This window comes from Kryptolebias marmoratus, linkage group LG24 (assembly GCF_001649575.2).
Source record: "Kryptolebias marmoratus isolate JLee-2015 linkage group LG24, ASM164957v2, whole genome shotgun sequence".
Lineage (NCBI taxonomy): Eukaryota > Metazoa > Chordata > Actinopteri > Cyprinodontiformes > Rivulidae > Kryptolebias > Kryptolebias marmoratus.
In genome coordinates, this window is record NC_051453.1 from 18722357 (window position 1) to 18736564 (window position 14208).

At 41.2% G+C, this 14208-nt stretch overlaps 1 protein-coding gene across 4 annotated transcripts in view; it reads left to right on the plus strand.

Moving 5' to 3' along the window:
* LOC108240232 (cyclin-dependent kinase-like 5) overlaps positions 1 to 14208 on the plus strand; it is a 46823-nt gene that overhangs the window by 26895 nt on the left and 5720 nt on the right. For 3 of the 4 annotated variants that reach the window (XM_017423562.3, XM_017423565.3, XM_017423563.3), the window contains exons 4-14: positions 3196 to 3241; positions 3393 to 3529; positions 3610 to 3730; positions 4319 to 4378; positions 6336 to 6426; positions 6545 to 6734; positions 9022 to 9102; positions 10044 to 10210; positions 11972 to 13016; positions 13427 to 13528; positions 13943 to 14048. In XM_017423562.3, coding sequence (XP_017279051.1) covers positions 3196 to 3241; positions 3393 to 3529; positions 3610 to 3730; positions 4319 to 4378; positions 6336 to 6426; positions 6545 to 6734; positions 9022 to 9102; positions 10044 to 10210; positions 11972 to 13016; positions 13427 to 13528; positions 13943 to 14048 — 2146 coding nt within the window. The remainder of the gene's footprint in view (positions 1 to 3195; positions 3242 to 3392; positions 3530 to 3609; positions 3731 to 4318; positions 4379 to 6335; positions 6427 to 6544; positions 6735 to 9021; positions 9103 to 10043; positions 10211 to 11971; positions 13017 to 13426; positions 13529 to 13942; positions 14049 to 14208) is intronic. The other variant, XM_017423564.3, reaches the window with a different exon arrangement.

Sequence of the window (14208 nt, forward strand, 5' to 3'; positions counted from 1 at the left end):
AACATTAAACAGAGGAGGAGGTCTCAGATTTCAGCTTTCAAAAACATATAATGGAGCTTTAGGCCTGATCCCCAGTCAGTTTCACTCCAATCAACACCTGCACTCATGTGACAAGAGTGGCCCCTCAGTGAGTCAGACAAACAAGGATTCTGACGAGCCTCCATTGTTAGGAGAGTGAGAACAATTTGCAAGCAATCCAGTTTACATCACATCTCTGCTTTAAAAGCTCAACTCCACACTCTCTATTTCTGAATTGAGAAAGCTCCTCGGATGAGAAGCGAAACGTCTTCAGCTACAGAATAGAAGTCCAGTTGTTTCTGTTTTTTAACTTTTTTTGAATTTACCATGGCCTGGATGACTGAGAATCTACACCAGCAAAAAGGTCATGTCCTGTTTTACCTCAGTTCTTTTAAACAAACAATCACCCTCCCAAAAGGAGAGACAGAAAGAAATATATTGTCCTGCCTTAATCCTTTCATTTGAACTTTAAACCTTGTCCTATAGTCTATGTGTCAAACAAAAATTGTATTAAACTTCAAAACAGAAAAAACAGAGTTTGTTTCATTTAATTTGACCTAAACTTGTTTCAAAATAACACGTGCTAAAATATTTTCAAAATACCAGCTTTATTTTGAACTGTCTATAATCCAGAAACATCCCCTCTGTTGGGTTTGTGTCCACTGTCATACATGTGCTGTTTTTGTCTGCAAAAATGCCTTTTCTTTGGGATGTCTTCATCTGAAAAGGTGAAAGTCGGTGCTGAAATCCTACCAGTTTTCCTGGAAACCTATGAGTATCATTCAGTGTATTCAGCTGTTATGTGTTTTGTGGAAACAACTCATTTCCTAACAGCGGAAACCATCTCTGTAAAGTCTTCTCTGTCTTTTAAAGAATTCATATTTCCCGCTGCCTTCTTAGCCAAAGTTTTAAATGAAGATCATCTTTCTATGTAGAAAATAACGGATATGGGACATTTGGGTAAATCTTGAAAATGACTTTAACCACGATCTCACGCAATATTAGGAGATCTCGTGAAATCGGTTAGCCCTCAGAGTATGTGTTGTGAACGATTCTCAGCTACTGACACGTCAAATTTTAGCTGGATATCTGTAAAAGAGTTACAGCCATTTTTGTTTTGGCTGAAGTCAATTACTGCAGCTGACGCCAAAAATTAATCAGTTGTATGTCGGTGTAGATTCTCAGTCATCTAGGTCACAACAGTTGTGGTTAAGTAGAGGGCAAGTGGAAGAAACAAAAAATAAGTTCAGAAGATATTTTGCTAACAGACAGACAATTGAACACAAAGGCAATTCCGTGTTTGTTTATAGTTGTAGGCGATAGTTAGCTGAATGTGCCATCCTGGACCATAGATTATGTGAATGTTTTATTTAAGACAAGGCTTTGATGCTTCCCTGTTCAACATTCCCATGAACACAAATGCATGAAATGTGCCAGTGGCTCAGGGGGAAAGTTTTGTCATTTTTTTCTTAAATAATCAAAAAGCTACAATATGTACAACTGGTTTACAGAAAGAAGATAAACCCAAACAATTTTCTCCTAATAATTACTACCGACTGTGCGTTCTTCTACCTGATCTAAATAGCATATTTTTTATTAGGTTTGTAAATTACACTCATCATTAAAAGCTTTGGGTGTAACGACCTCAGGGTGTCAAATGTTCCGAGCTTTTGGGAATTTTAATTACTACAAATTGCACGAGTCTGAGTCTGTTTTTAAATTACAATTTACATGTAATTATTTATTTTATAATACAGCTTAATTATAACAGAAGTGTTGCCGCTGACACGGTTCATAATACCGTCAGAGCCGTGACGATTTAAATTCAGCTCAGATTTGCACTATTCAGACTTGCAGAGGCCTGTTGATTTGAGTCTTCTTATTTTTAAGATATTGGATCCTTAATCTTGAAACATACGCTAATAAGATCATACATAAGTCAAGGTATTTAGTCAGTCCTTTGCTGCTTGTCATTCCTTTGTATAAGAGCCGTACAGTGATGAAGGAATGACCCTGCTGTGTGTCATCTTATATTTTCTCAGTGCTGGAAGGAGGGCTCACCGCTCACTCTGATCCATGTTGGAGTGGAGCGACGCTGCCTTTGGCTTTCTGAGGAGGGGTGTTGGAGGGGTGGGTGGACTGAACTGGAGCACAGCTCTGAGCCATAGGCAGAAATACCAGTCCTAAGTAGGACATGTCGAGAAACGGGGCTAGTGGCGTTTGGGCATCTCTCACAGACAACTTTGTGAAAGGATAACAAGAAGCGACTTTAGAAAACAGTGACTCACTGCTGATTATTTCTTTGTTTTCTTGGCAACATTTCATGTTGGTCATGTTATTAAACAGCTGGCGTGGCTTGTTATTCAAAAGGTAAAAATTCTGCCTTTATATTCACTTCAGTCTAGTGGCAGATTTACTGGGGTTTTTTTTTCCAAGTCAGGGACCACATTTTAAAAAGAGGAGCCAAGCCTTAAAACTTTCAGTGAAACTTTTGTAGACTCTGTTCTGGTGAGCACGCTGCTGCATTTTATGCCTTGACTTAACTGTAAACTTCTAAAAAGTATTAAAATTCAGGTTTGATCCTGTTTCTCTGTTTTGAATACATTTATAATGTATTGAATAACTCTGTCATACATTTATCTTGTGTCCTTATATTGGGACCGTGACCATGTATTGGAAGCTGGTTACCTATATAACACACACCCAGTGTGTTTTTCTCAAACACAGTCGCTATACTAGTGGTACATATAGATTAATATTTTATTCATGTTTCTCAAACTGTGATATAAGTGGTGGACCTCAGAATTCTTTTAGTGGTAGAAGAAATTTTGGTGTCAGCTATTTTAAAGGTAAATTACAAGCTAATTAACCATCATAATCCAAGCTGTGATGTTAGGCTAAAAGGTATAGATAGCCAAAAACACTGGAGAAACTAGTAGACTACAGTGAACGATGTGCTAGTGGCTACTGAAGCAGTACCAGTGAGGTTTTTATTGGACCTTTGACCAATAAAAAGTACAAAACGATGAAAAGATTCTGTCCAAACTATTTCAAACTTATTCAGGTGTTGTGGGGCAGAAGAAGAGTCAGGACTGGAGTGTGTGTTTACTGTATGACAGAAATAGGGAGGAACAAGGCTGATTTCTTACAAACTGCCATGTGCTTTTATAATTGCAGGAAACCAATGAAATTGTGGCCATAAAGAAATTCAAGGACAGTGAAGGTAAGAGTTCCTCATTAGTGAACACCTGTGAGATTTATTTTGATGCAGTCAGTCCCTCCCATTGGATTCTGTTTGCCTGCATCCCATATTCACCTCTACATGGAAGCTCAACGTGTTCCCGATGTGTCCTCTCTGTCTCACCTTCACGCAGAAAATGAGGAGGTTAAAGAAACAACACTACGAGAGCTTAAGATGCTCCGCACGCTCAAGCAGGAGAATATCGTTGAGCTTAAAGAGGCCTTCCGCAGAAGAGGAAAACTTTACCTCGTGTTTGAGTATATGGAGAAGGTAAGCCTCTACCATCGAGACGAGGCTCTTGTAAAGTCTTCTGATTGATGTCGTTGGGATTTCTTCTTTCCTTATTTTAGAACATGCTTGAGCTGCTTGAGGAGTTACCCACTGGTGTGCCAACTGAGAAAGTGCGCAGCTACATCTTCCAGTTAATCAAAGCTATTCACTGGTGCCATAAGCATGACATTGTTCACAGAGGTAATTTCAACATTTTCCTTTTGTCTTTAACTTTCCTTGTGTTCATAATATAAACACATCAGGGGACACTGATAGTGGGGCAGAGAAGAGGCCTTCCATGCCTAAAAGATGCTCATGAGGTCATCACAATTTGAACTCGCACTCTCAAAGGCCACTTTTAAAGTAAATTTTAGTGTGAAATTAAAAATGTATATATTTATTCTGTCTCTCATAAAAGCTGGGTTTAAAAAGGTTGCTAGATGATTTATAGCCAACCTCTATGTTGTTCATAAATAAAGCTTTTGGTGAGTTGCTGGCAGGCGACCATGAAAGCAGATGGCCCATGTGAGCCTTTGGCACACCAGCAACAGAGCAGGCATCCAAAGGCCTGCAGTACACCCGGGCACACATATGACACTGTTTGGTGGACGGGCTATAGTCTTCCTTTACAATCTGTGCAATTGTCTTGTGATACTGGAACTAGTTTGATTTGAAGATCTGATTTTTTTTTTTTTCAACGAAGTGAGCATGCAGCGGCAGAAATGAATGTGCTGATGTTATGATGATGCCCCGGTCAGCTCACTCCCCGTCTGTGTTCTTCCTCTTCAGACATAAAGCCAGAAAACCTTCTCATCAGCTCCGATGATGTCCTCAAACTATGTGACTTCGGTGAGAACCTCGATTAAATCGTCATGTTCTAAGACTTGCCGAACAGGTCCGAACAGTGAGAGCTGTGATGTAATAAGGAGTCGTTTATTTGGCTGGAACCAGCGGTTCAGGAGTGCATCAAGCGGGCTTCATCTGGTTATCTAAAGCTCTGCGTGCGCCCCTCTCTGCTGCTTCTCACCCTGCTGCTCTGCTTTTTTCCCCTCTCATCTCAATTAATGAAACATGTTGGGAAACAAGAGTCTAATCAGGCTTTGATTCAGTCTCGTGGCATGACAACAAGTGGGGGGGGGGGAACGTAAAACATGGCATTGCCAACATTGTGCAGGCAATCTGGAGTGAGAGACTGAAGACCTGCTGTTTGCTCTGTGTCAGCCAAAGGCACTGAGCTAGCCGTCTCAGGGCCAAACAGACTCCGCTGTGAAGGTTTACATTTGGGAGTGCGTCTTCATACGGTGTTATTTTCGTCGTGTGTTGTTTTGATTGTTGAACAGAACAAGGAGCTGATAAAAATTACCTTTATATCATGAATTCATCAGCGTTTTAAAGGAAAAGTTTCACATTCTTGCTGAAGTGGGGCTCTGCGGAAAGGTTGTGCACAGGTGATATCTTACCTGTTACAGATTTCAGTTTGGAAAAGTAGAGTTTAGTTTTGACAGGACTGATGAGCTAACAACTTGTGCAAACGTGAGCAGACCAACACCAAAGGGAACTGCCGCTGTCTTAAAACAACTTTAATCACCAAAATTTCTAAGGGATTTATGTGAAAGCTTTTTCATACACTTTTACACCCCCACTGATTTTTTTTAATACCAGGTCAATTACTTAGAAATCTAAATAGCAGTAGCACTTCTAGTGCAAGCTGGTGATAGTCCAATCTAAATATTATAATATTTCTTCTTAAATAATATTATAATGAAAAATTTATGGCAAAGTCATATTTTAAAAAACATTTGTATGAACTGCTATGAAATAGGTTTACAATGACCAACCAGCTTTAGAAGTGGGTCCACCTGGACCCTACTGACGAGCTAACAATGCTAGGTCAAGTGGTCCCACTGTCAAAGTGGAATGCTGCTGTCTAAAAAACAACTCAAGTTTTCAAAGTTTTATAGTGGTTCATGCAGATGCTGTTAAATGTTTACAGTTCTGTCAGTTTTGTATAATATATTTTAGCAGAAATAATGGAAAATTCCTGCCAAAGTGTGACATGCTGTATCAAACATTTTACAGCCAGCTGAAAAAAACAAACAAACAAAAAAAAAAAAAAAACACAAGTATTTATTTAAAAAAATTATAATAATACAAAATTGACTGTTGTGTAAACATTTATCCTGTTTGGCCCTGACCCTTCTCAAACTAGTTGTTTGTCAGTCCAGTCAGACTTAAACTTTATTTCTCCAAATTGAGTTTGTTTGAAAAGCGATCTACAACAGGTAAGATATTAACTGTTTATGACCTTTTCACAAACACAATATGTCCCATTAATATTGTGTTGTATAAATTTAAAAGCATACTGCAGTTTTAAAAAAAAAAGTCAGAAGAATACAGTGATTTTAAACAATAAGAGGAAGCCTTTTAATTTGAAACTTTTATTCCTTTTACTAATAAACTAATCTAACTTTATTTTGTTCTTAACATGCAAAAATGAAAACAGGTATTTTTTTATCTAACTCTAAACAACTAATTGTATAATTGTGCCAAGGTATTTTAATCTAAGCCTTATGTATTTTATCTAACATATTCTTATTAATTTTAATAACGTTTTTAATTTTTATTGTGCCACAATTACAATTTTTAGTTAATGACTCTTTCTTTATCAGCAATTGTGGCATCGTTCACTTTGTATCTGACACCTTGGAGGGTTATTAAGTGTTCAGAGACATACCCAACTCAGGATATAAAGCTTATCCAAAGCTCCTCATTATCTAAAATTGCTTGCTCTGTCTTCTTTTTCCAGGTTTTGCACGTAATCTCTCTGAAGGGACTGATGCCAATTACACTGAATATGTGGCTACTAGATGGTACCGCTCTCCAGAGCTCCTGCTTGGGTACGCCTGTCATCTTTTCAGCTTTGTTCAGCAGACTGGTCACTTCATGATACGCTGGTTTTTATTAGCTATTGTCATGCCTGGACTTCATTGCTAACCCTTAAATCTGTGGTGGCAGGGCTCCTTACGGGAAGGCGGTGGACATGTGGTCAGTGGGCTGCATCTTAGGAGAGCTGAGCGACGGGCAGCCTCTGTTCCCAGGGGAAAGTGAGATCGACCAGCTCTTCACCATCCAGAAAGTCCTGGGACCCCTGCCTCCCGAGCAGATGAAGCTCTTCTATAACAACGCTCGCTTCCACGGGCTGAGGGTAACGTCAGGCCGCCCCTCGCACTCTTTACCCTGCATCTCTTCCCTGGTTTTCTTCCGTCAATCTCGACTTAATCTTCTCACTCAGACTCTTTCTGCTTCCTCCTCTTCCCTTATTTATCTTCCCTCCCTGCTGTGTCTCTGCACTTTCTACTTGTCTTTTTTTTTTTTCTCTCTCTTTGGCTGAGTTTTCTGTGCCATGACTGATTGGATCACAGTGACTCATGGTGTATCATGTATCCGTTATGCACTGTGAAGGAAGGCTGTGATAAGTCTTCTGTGGCAGGCTGGTGGCACATCAGACCTAAGCTGTCCTTCCATTCCCTTTCCTGCCTACAACCAAGCATGACATGATTACTTTCCAAACTCTGAAAGCAAATTTCTTTTTAAAAGCCACCGCCATTGTCGCCGCCATTCTTTTAATTTGAATATTTGTGCATGGATCCTGACTGTTTTTTGTCTGAATTCCAGCTCATAAATGCTGCTTTTCTGCACTGAAAAGGTTTCTCCAGTGAGACAGGCATGTGTTGGACATTGAGTGGCAGCTATTATTAGTACTTGCTGAATGAAAAAAAAAGAAAAGAAAAAAATCCCTACCTCCGCAAGATTTCTGTGCTTGTTGTCATTTAAATGTGTGGGCAGCATGTAAACTTAAATGATTAGTGGACATTTGCTCTTAAGCCGCTCTCGCATAGTCACATTATTTTAACCACATGATAGAAAACATGAAAAAAAAACAAAAAAAAAGCAAACAGAAATGGTGCAAACATGCAAAGGGTTTTAATTAAGATTCATCCAGCAAGAAACACAGGATGTTTGATGGTTGTTCAGTCACGCCGGCCACCTACAGTGTCCTCTCTCTAACACTTTGTGTGATGCAAAAAGAACAGCGTCGATGTGAGAAGCAGTCATAGTCATGACACCTTCTGTGGGGATTTTAAAAACGTTTTAAAACAACATTTGTGCTCTGAGATGGTACTTCAGATTGTCCATCTGGGTAGAGTTAAAATTTCCCAATAAACTTCTATAAAAAAAAATAAAAAAAATTGCTATCCCATATTTAGAAGTCAAACAGGTCACAAAAAACTACATATTACTGGGAAGCACACCTTGCCAAAACAGCACAAAGCTATAGAGTAACCAGTGTTTTATATTTGCTTGTATAGCTGAGGAGTCTGTTTAGCCAGCAGAAAACTTTTAAGATCATTTACCATTTTCCACATTTTCCATGTTGTCAGACTCACGAAGGGTGCCAATAAGCATTAAGAACTCCCTTATGACTTTGCTTTTTGGTTTCCATCACAATTTTAGCATTTTAATTTTCATTTAACATCTTTTGCAATGCCCTACGATGGACTTGCGACCCATCCAGGGTGTCCCCCGCCTCTCGCACAGTGACTGCTGGGGATAGGCACCAGCTCCCCGCGACCCGGAGTGGAGAAGCGGATAAAGAAAATGGATGGATGGATCTTTTGTAATAAACTCTTCTTAATTCAACATAATTTTTTTTAGCACATATACACATTATACATCAACATGTAGGCATTTTTCATGTTCTTTTACCCAGTGTGTCCCTCACTGCTATAGGACCTGTGGTTTTCTCTCAACATACCTCAGAGTGCAGAGAGCACACACTCAAGATTCCATGGACTTCTGTTGTATTTTAACTTCCATTATTCTTTTTAAAAATAGACATGAGGGGTCTTTTTAGCTTGTCATCTCTCCTATATAAAACACTGTAGAAACATAAACATCAAAATGTGTGATGAACAAATGATTCTGCCACTTACGCTTTAGGATTTTTTTTCAATACAATTTACAGTTGTTGGGTTTTTTTTTGTTTGTTTGTTGTTGTTTTTTACTTCGTACTCTGTGTTTCTCTCTGCCTTGGTAATTTTGCTGTCAGGGAGTGGCAAACACAAGTTTGGTTACCAAGGTGACCCTAATGAGCTACTGGCAGCGGCTTTTACAACTCATTAGATCTTCATTCTCTTAACTTGTCTTTATACAGTTTATCTTTTTTTTTGGTCAGCATAGATTATTTATAACATAAGTCCCAAATTGCTTTTGGGGTTTTTAGAAGAAATTTGATATACGTATGTTAGAATTTTGGGCAAGAGCTGCATTGGCACTTTCTTCAAATTTCTCCAGAAGTTTTCTGGTGACCCTCCCTTTCCTTTTCTTTACCAACAGAGAAAGCTTGCTGAGATTGCTGTAAAAAGAAGTGCTTATTCAGTCAGTGGTCTCGCTGAAAACCCTTACAGTACTATTTTCTGCTAATGCTGTAGTTTCCTGCTGTAAACCACCCCCAGACCTTGGAGCGGAGGTACCTTGGGATCATCGGCGGAGGCCTGCTCGACCTGCTGAAGGTAAATCTGGAAGAAATGGATGTTGCTTTGCAGAGATTTTTTTTTCTTTTTTTTTTTCTTACCATTTTGCCAGTTTGATTCAATTCCTGCTTAACATGTAATAAAGCACTCAAAAATTCCAGTTTTCACAAACACCCCATCTTTTAAATGCATCATTCCTGTGGCGTTTACGTCGTGACTGCATGATGCCTCTTCATTGCTTCAGGATCTCTTGGCTCATAATCCTGGTTCGAGCTCTGCTGTTATTGCTGCATCTGCACTGTAAACTGGAGCTCCATGTCAAGAATGTGGGCTCTGCTTGTGCTCTTGTGCTTTTCTCAGCAGATAATGACTCACTGCCAATAGAGTGTCATCCAAGGTCTGACTTCAGAGAGGACAGGCATCACAGTCCATAATAATCAAAACATTTATTGAGATGAGATCAAATTCTCATTTAACAATAAAGGCTTAGCATTTCACAAAGGAATGCATATTGCCCCCTTATGTTGAAAAATTACATTTTGGTTAAATCTTGAAAATAAGGTAATATTGTGAGATCTCATGCTCGGAGATTCCTGATGCATGGCTTGCAAGGAATTGTACTTTTGCCTCCATCTTTTTAGAATAAGTGAGAAAACTAGATGCCCCCTTCAGTTCTGATCAAGCCAATTTGCTCTCAGGTTTTCATGCTGCCGATGTTAGCTTTTATTAAAGTCTACGAAGGCAAGTTATTAAACATATTAATTTGGGTAAGGAAAAAACGTTAATGTCACAAATCACATTTCACATCTTTGTTGGTTTGTTTGGTGACCGTAGAACCCAATTACATACAGCAGCAGCCTGACTTTCATAATAATGGAGATGACTCATAGCAGCATGACTGTTTCGGCTTGTTTGTGAGGCCCAGGATGGTCTAGGTGTCACGAGGACTCACAAGCTACGTCTTTCTGTTTCTGCATTAGAACTTGCTGCTGCTGAACCCTACAGAGCGCTTTCTCACAGAGCAGTGCCTGAACCACCACGCCTTCCAGACCCTGCGGATGGTGGATCGGCCAGGCCCGCCCACGCCCACACCTGTACGCTCCTCCAAGAGAAAGCCTCACCATGGAGACAACTCCACCCCCAGCAGGTGAGTAAGAAGCAATATAAACATAACACAAAACGTAAGGAAATTTGTCTTTAGTTGATCATTTCTTTGTTGTAACAAAGGCAATAATTCTCGTTGGAAAGCTTGTTTATTTCTCCTTAAATGGTGCCACATTTGTACAGAAAATGCATTTGTGGGTTGAGCAGCAGAGTTCAGTATGTGGGTTGCACCCATGAAAAACTTGCCATATCTCTGCCAATGCCAAACAGCTGCTATCGCCTCTTGTTTTGAACAGCAGCATGAACCCTGCTACAGTGGTGAGTTGCTGTTTGCTACAAGCACGCCACATTTGACTGATCTGGATAGGGCCTGTGTCATAGGGTAAACCTCAAGGTGGTGTTCTGCAAAACCAAGTTGCAACATTATTTGGAGTGAGCCCGAGTACCATCTCCTTTAAAGGCCAAGTTCCACATAACTAGGGAAGTGGGTGTCCCAAGAAGATGACTCCACAACAAGACCGTTTCCTTACCCTGTTAGCAACCATAGGGAGTCATAGGGCTGCAAAAAGGCCTGCCGTAACAGCCCCTCACTGTCAAGCCTATATAGGCTCAATGCAGACATATCCCATATCTTCACACTCGTGGACCAAACTCTACCCTCCAAGATGACAACGCTCGCTGCCGCAGAGCAGGTTTATCAGAGACTGCCTCCAGAATTGGGCAGTGAGGAGGATGGAATTCCTGGCTGCAGTCCTGACCTCAACCTCTTGAGCGTGTTGCTCGTACCAAAATGACCAACACAACCACATTGGCTGATTTATTATAATGCTCGTTGAAAATGAGAAATGTCAAAGCTTGATCACACACAGCAGTGTGTGACCAATCTGGTCTCATGCTGGCAGGATGAGAAGGAGGTGCCAGGCTTTTGTGGCTGTAAATGTTGCTTCCACATGCTACTGAGGCCCCTATTAGTTAAATGAATAAATTATTAAATTGCCAATATGCCTTGTTTCTTCAGACTTCAATCATCAAATCCAGTAAATGACACCAAACAAGATTCAATAGCAGAATAAGCTGTTTGCAATTGGCAGAGAAGATTTGGCAAGTTTTTCATGGGTGCAACTGATAAAAAACTTGCAACCTATACTTTTTCTTACAAATGTAGTACCATTTAGAAGAAATGAACAGGCTTTCCAACTGTATAAGGTTTATTGCCAAGAAGTATTGTTACAACAAAGAAATAATTACCAAAACAGAAATTTTCTTACTTTTAGTTTAGTTAGTTTAAACTTATCCCAATCTCCCTATTGTTTAGATACATCTAATAATGTTTTTTTTTTTAATGAAAATGCTCAAATAGTGGCAGCAAGCAGTATCACTTTCAGTGCAGCCTGTGGTCAAATCAGGCAGGGGTTTTATATTTCAGCTGAAGTAATTAGTGCAAAATTGATGATGATGTAAAAGTTTGAACGAACAGCTATGATATCTTCGAGACTGGACCTGTTTTAAGATGGTAAAAAGCCGGTTTGGTCTTAGCTGCATTCGAAAAAGCTATTGTTCAGACTAGCTGTTAGCTCGTCAGTCCTATAAACTTCATTTCTCCAAACTGAGGTCACTCAAAGGCCTATCTACAACAGGTAAGATATATTTGTTCAGAACTTTTACACAGAACCCCAACTCGAAATGATTTGAATATCACTTTACAGATAGAGAAAAACAAACTACATATCTCATATGCTATCACACCAACTTTTTTATAAACCTGATAGCTTATTTACAGACTGTTGATGTTGTCTTTGACCAGGAGTCATGTGGGGAAGAGCTCAGGAAGCCACCGCTCCAGCAGCAGAGAGTGCTCCAGTTTACCTCGACACGACGACGTCCACCCCGGGAATGACAACTTTCTCAACGGCAACATGTCTGCAGCCATGAACCTCAGCCCCACGCTGCATCCCAAGAGCTACCAGCCGCAGATCTTTAACCACTCCACCGCCTACAGCATGGACCTCGCCAGCAGCAACCTGCCTCATCTGCTCAGTACTGGTGAGGCCAAGAGCAAGGGGGACTTTGAGATGAACTTGGGCTCCAAGGTGATGGACGGTCCTGGAGCCAAGTACCTCAAATCCAACTTCCGCTCGCAGCAGAACCGCCACTCTTTTGTTGAAGGGAAGAACAACACACTTCAGTCAGGGGAGAAACACAGTTGGCACAGCTACGTGGATTCTTATAATTCTGCACCCTCCTCTTCTAAGTTCGCCTACCTGAACTTGTCTAAGAGCTACGGCACACTTAGTGACGCCAAGTCTGTGGGAAACTTAAATGATGTGCATCTGTATGCGGACGAGCCTACATCTCGTTACTTTCCTTCCAGCTGTCTTGACCTTACAGCTCCGAGCAGCCCAGCTTCTCGCAGGGTGGAAAGACTGGGACCTGGTACAGCCAGTCGAGGAAACATGCGCTCCGACAGAGAGAGCAACACTCTGGACTCCTCGTACAGGCGCTCCTCCACCCGTCATAAGACCTCGGAGGAGTCCAAGTCACCGGATGCCCTGGATCCTGGGGATGGCAGCATCGAAAGGAGCCATTCTCACTCTCTGTCAGCCCCACGTGACCCTCTGTCTTATGGCCAGGGATACACCAGTCCCTTTTCTTCCCAGCAGCGGCCGCACCGTCACTCCATGTACGTAAGGAGGGATCACCAGAGGACGCACGGAGCGGACGAGGGCCTGTCAGTTGGGCAGGGACTGTCCACCAGAGCCAGCAGCCTCCAGCTCCTGTCTCCGCAGCTGCAGCACCGCACGCTGCCACGGCTCTCCGGGAGCTCCTCCAGAGAAGATGACATGAGCAGGGTCAGTGATCAGCCCACATCAAACCTCTCCAAACCTAAGGAAAGCCTAAACCCACGTATCTAATCTTTTCAAATGCCTACACCAGGTTGTGTTGGATAACTCTGCCTCAGTCCCAGTTTGTCCAACAATGCAGCCAGAAATTATTCTTGTGGCATCTGAGAATAGCATGATCTGTGCTTAGTATTTCAGTTGCATCTGGTGTCCCACTTAAATGGAAAGGCAGAAATAAAATCATCTATTTGCATGCTGGCTGTCTTGTTAGGATGTAGGATAAAGCATGCTATCTATGTATTTAACATACACTTTAGTGGTACATATAGCACATATAGTGAGCTTGTGTGTGTGTGCTTGTACGTATGTGCTGCATTGCTGAGTGCTCTCTTCATGCTTCATCATGTCTCCATTAACAGAGCGAGCAGGCACCCACTGAAGTCACCCACAGCAGACCCCCAATAAGGGACTCCACAAGGGACAACATTGCATCTTTTCACACACAGCGGAAAAAAAGCGAGGTCCGACATTCTGCCTGCACCCACCATTCCCCCGCCCACATCCAGCCTTCCGAGAGAGCGGATGTGGGTGGTTACTGCTGTCATGAACTGCTCTCTGTCTCTCTTTCCTCCATCTCTTTGCATCAGATGCCTCTTTATTTTTCTCTGCGTGCTTTGCTTCCATCTAATGTGACTTTTTATGATAGCGCGTTCAAGCTCGTTATTGCAGCAGATTTCAATTTGATTCTGGACCACGTGTGTAGCCTCCGTAGATGTTTTATTATTATGAATGACTATAAGTCAACTCCCCCACGAGCCTTTCTGTTTTTGTTTTTGTTTTTCAGGTAAATAAAAGATAAGATTTTAGACAAAGAAGCATGCAAAGCATTGAGCCTCTGAGTTTTTTATATGATTAGTTATTTTGTTGTGACTCAGGTTGGCTTATATCATGACCAACAAGCAGAAGATGGAGGCTCCTCCAAAGAGAACCGCAACATCTACAGTGAATCCATGCCAAGGCGGGTGGGCAGCTTCTACAGAGGTTTGTTTAGTCAGGACTGAAATCTCAGGTTGCATCTTTCTATCACTGCACTGTGGAGGTCAAGAACACAGTTCAAATCTGAATATTTTAGTTTAAGACAAATATTAAAAAAAAATCTCTAGTCATTGATCAGACCTTTACCCCCCCCCCCCCCCCCCCC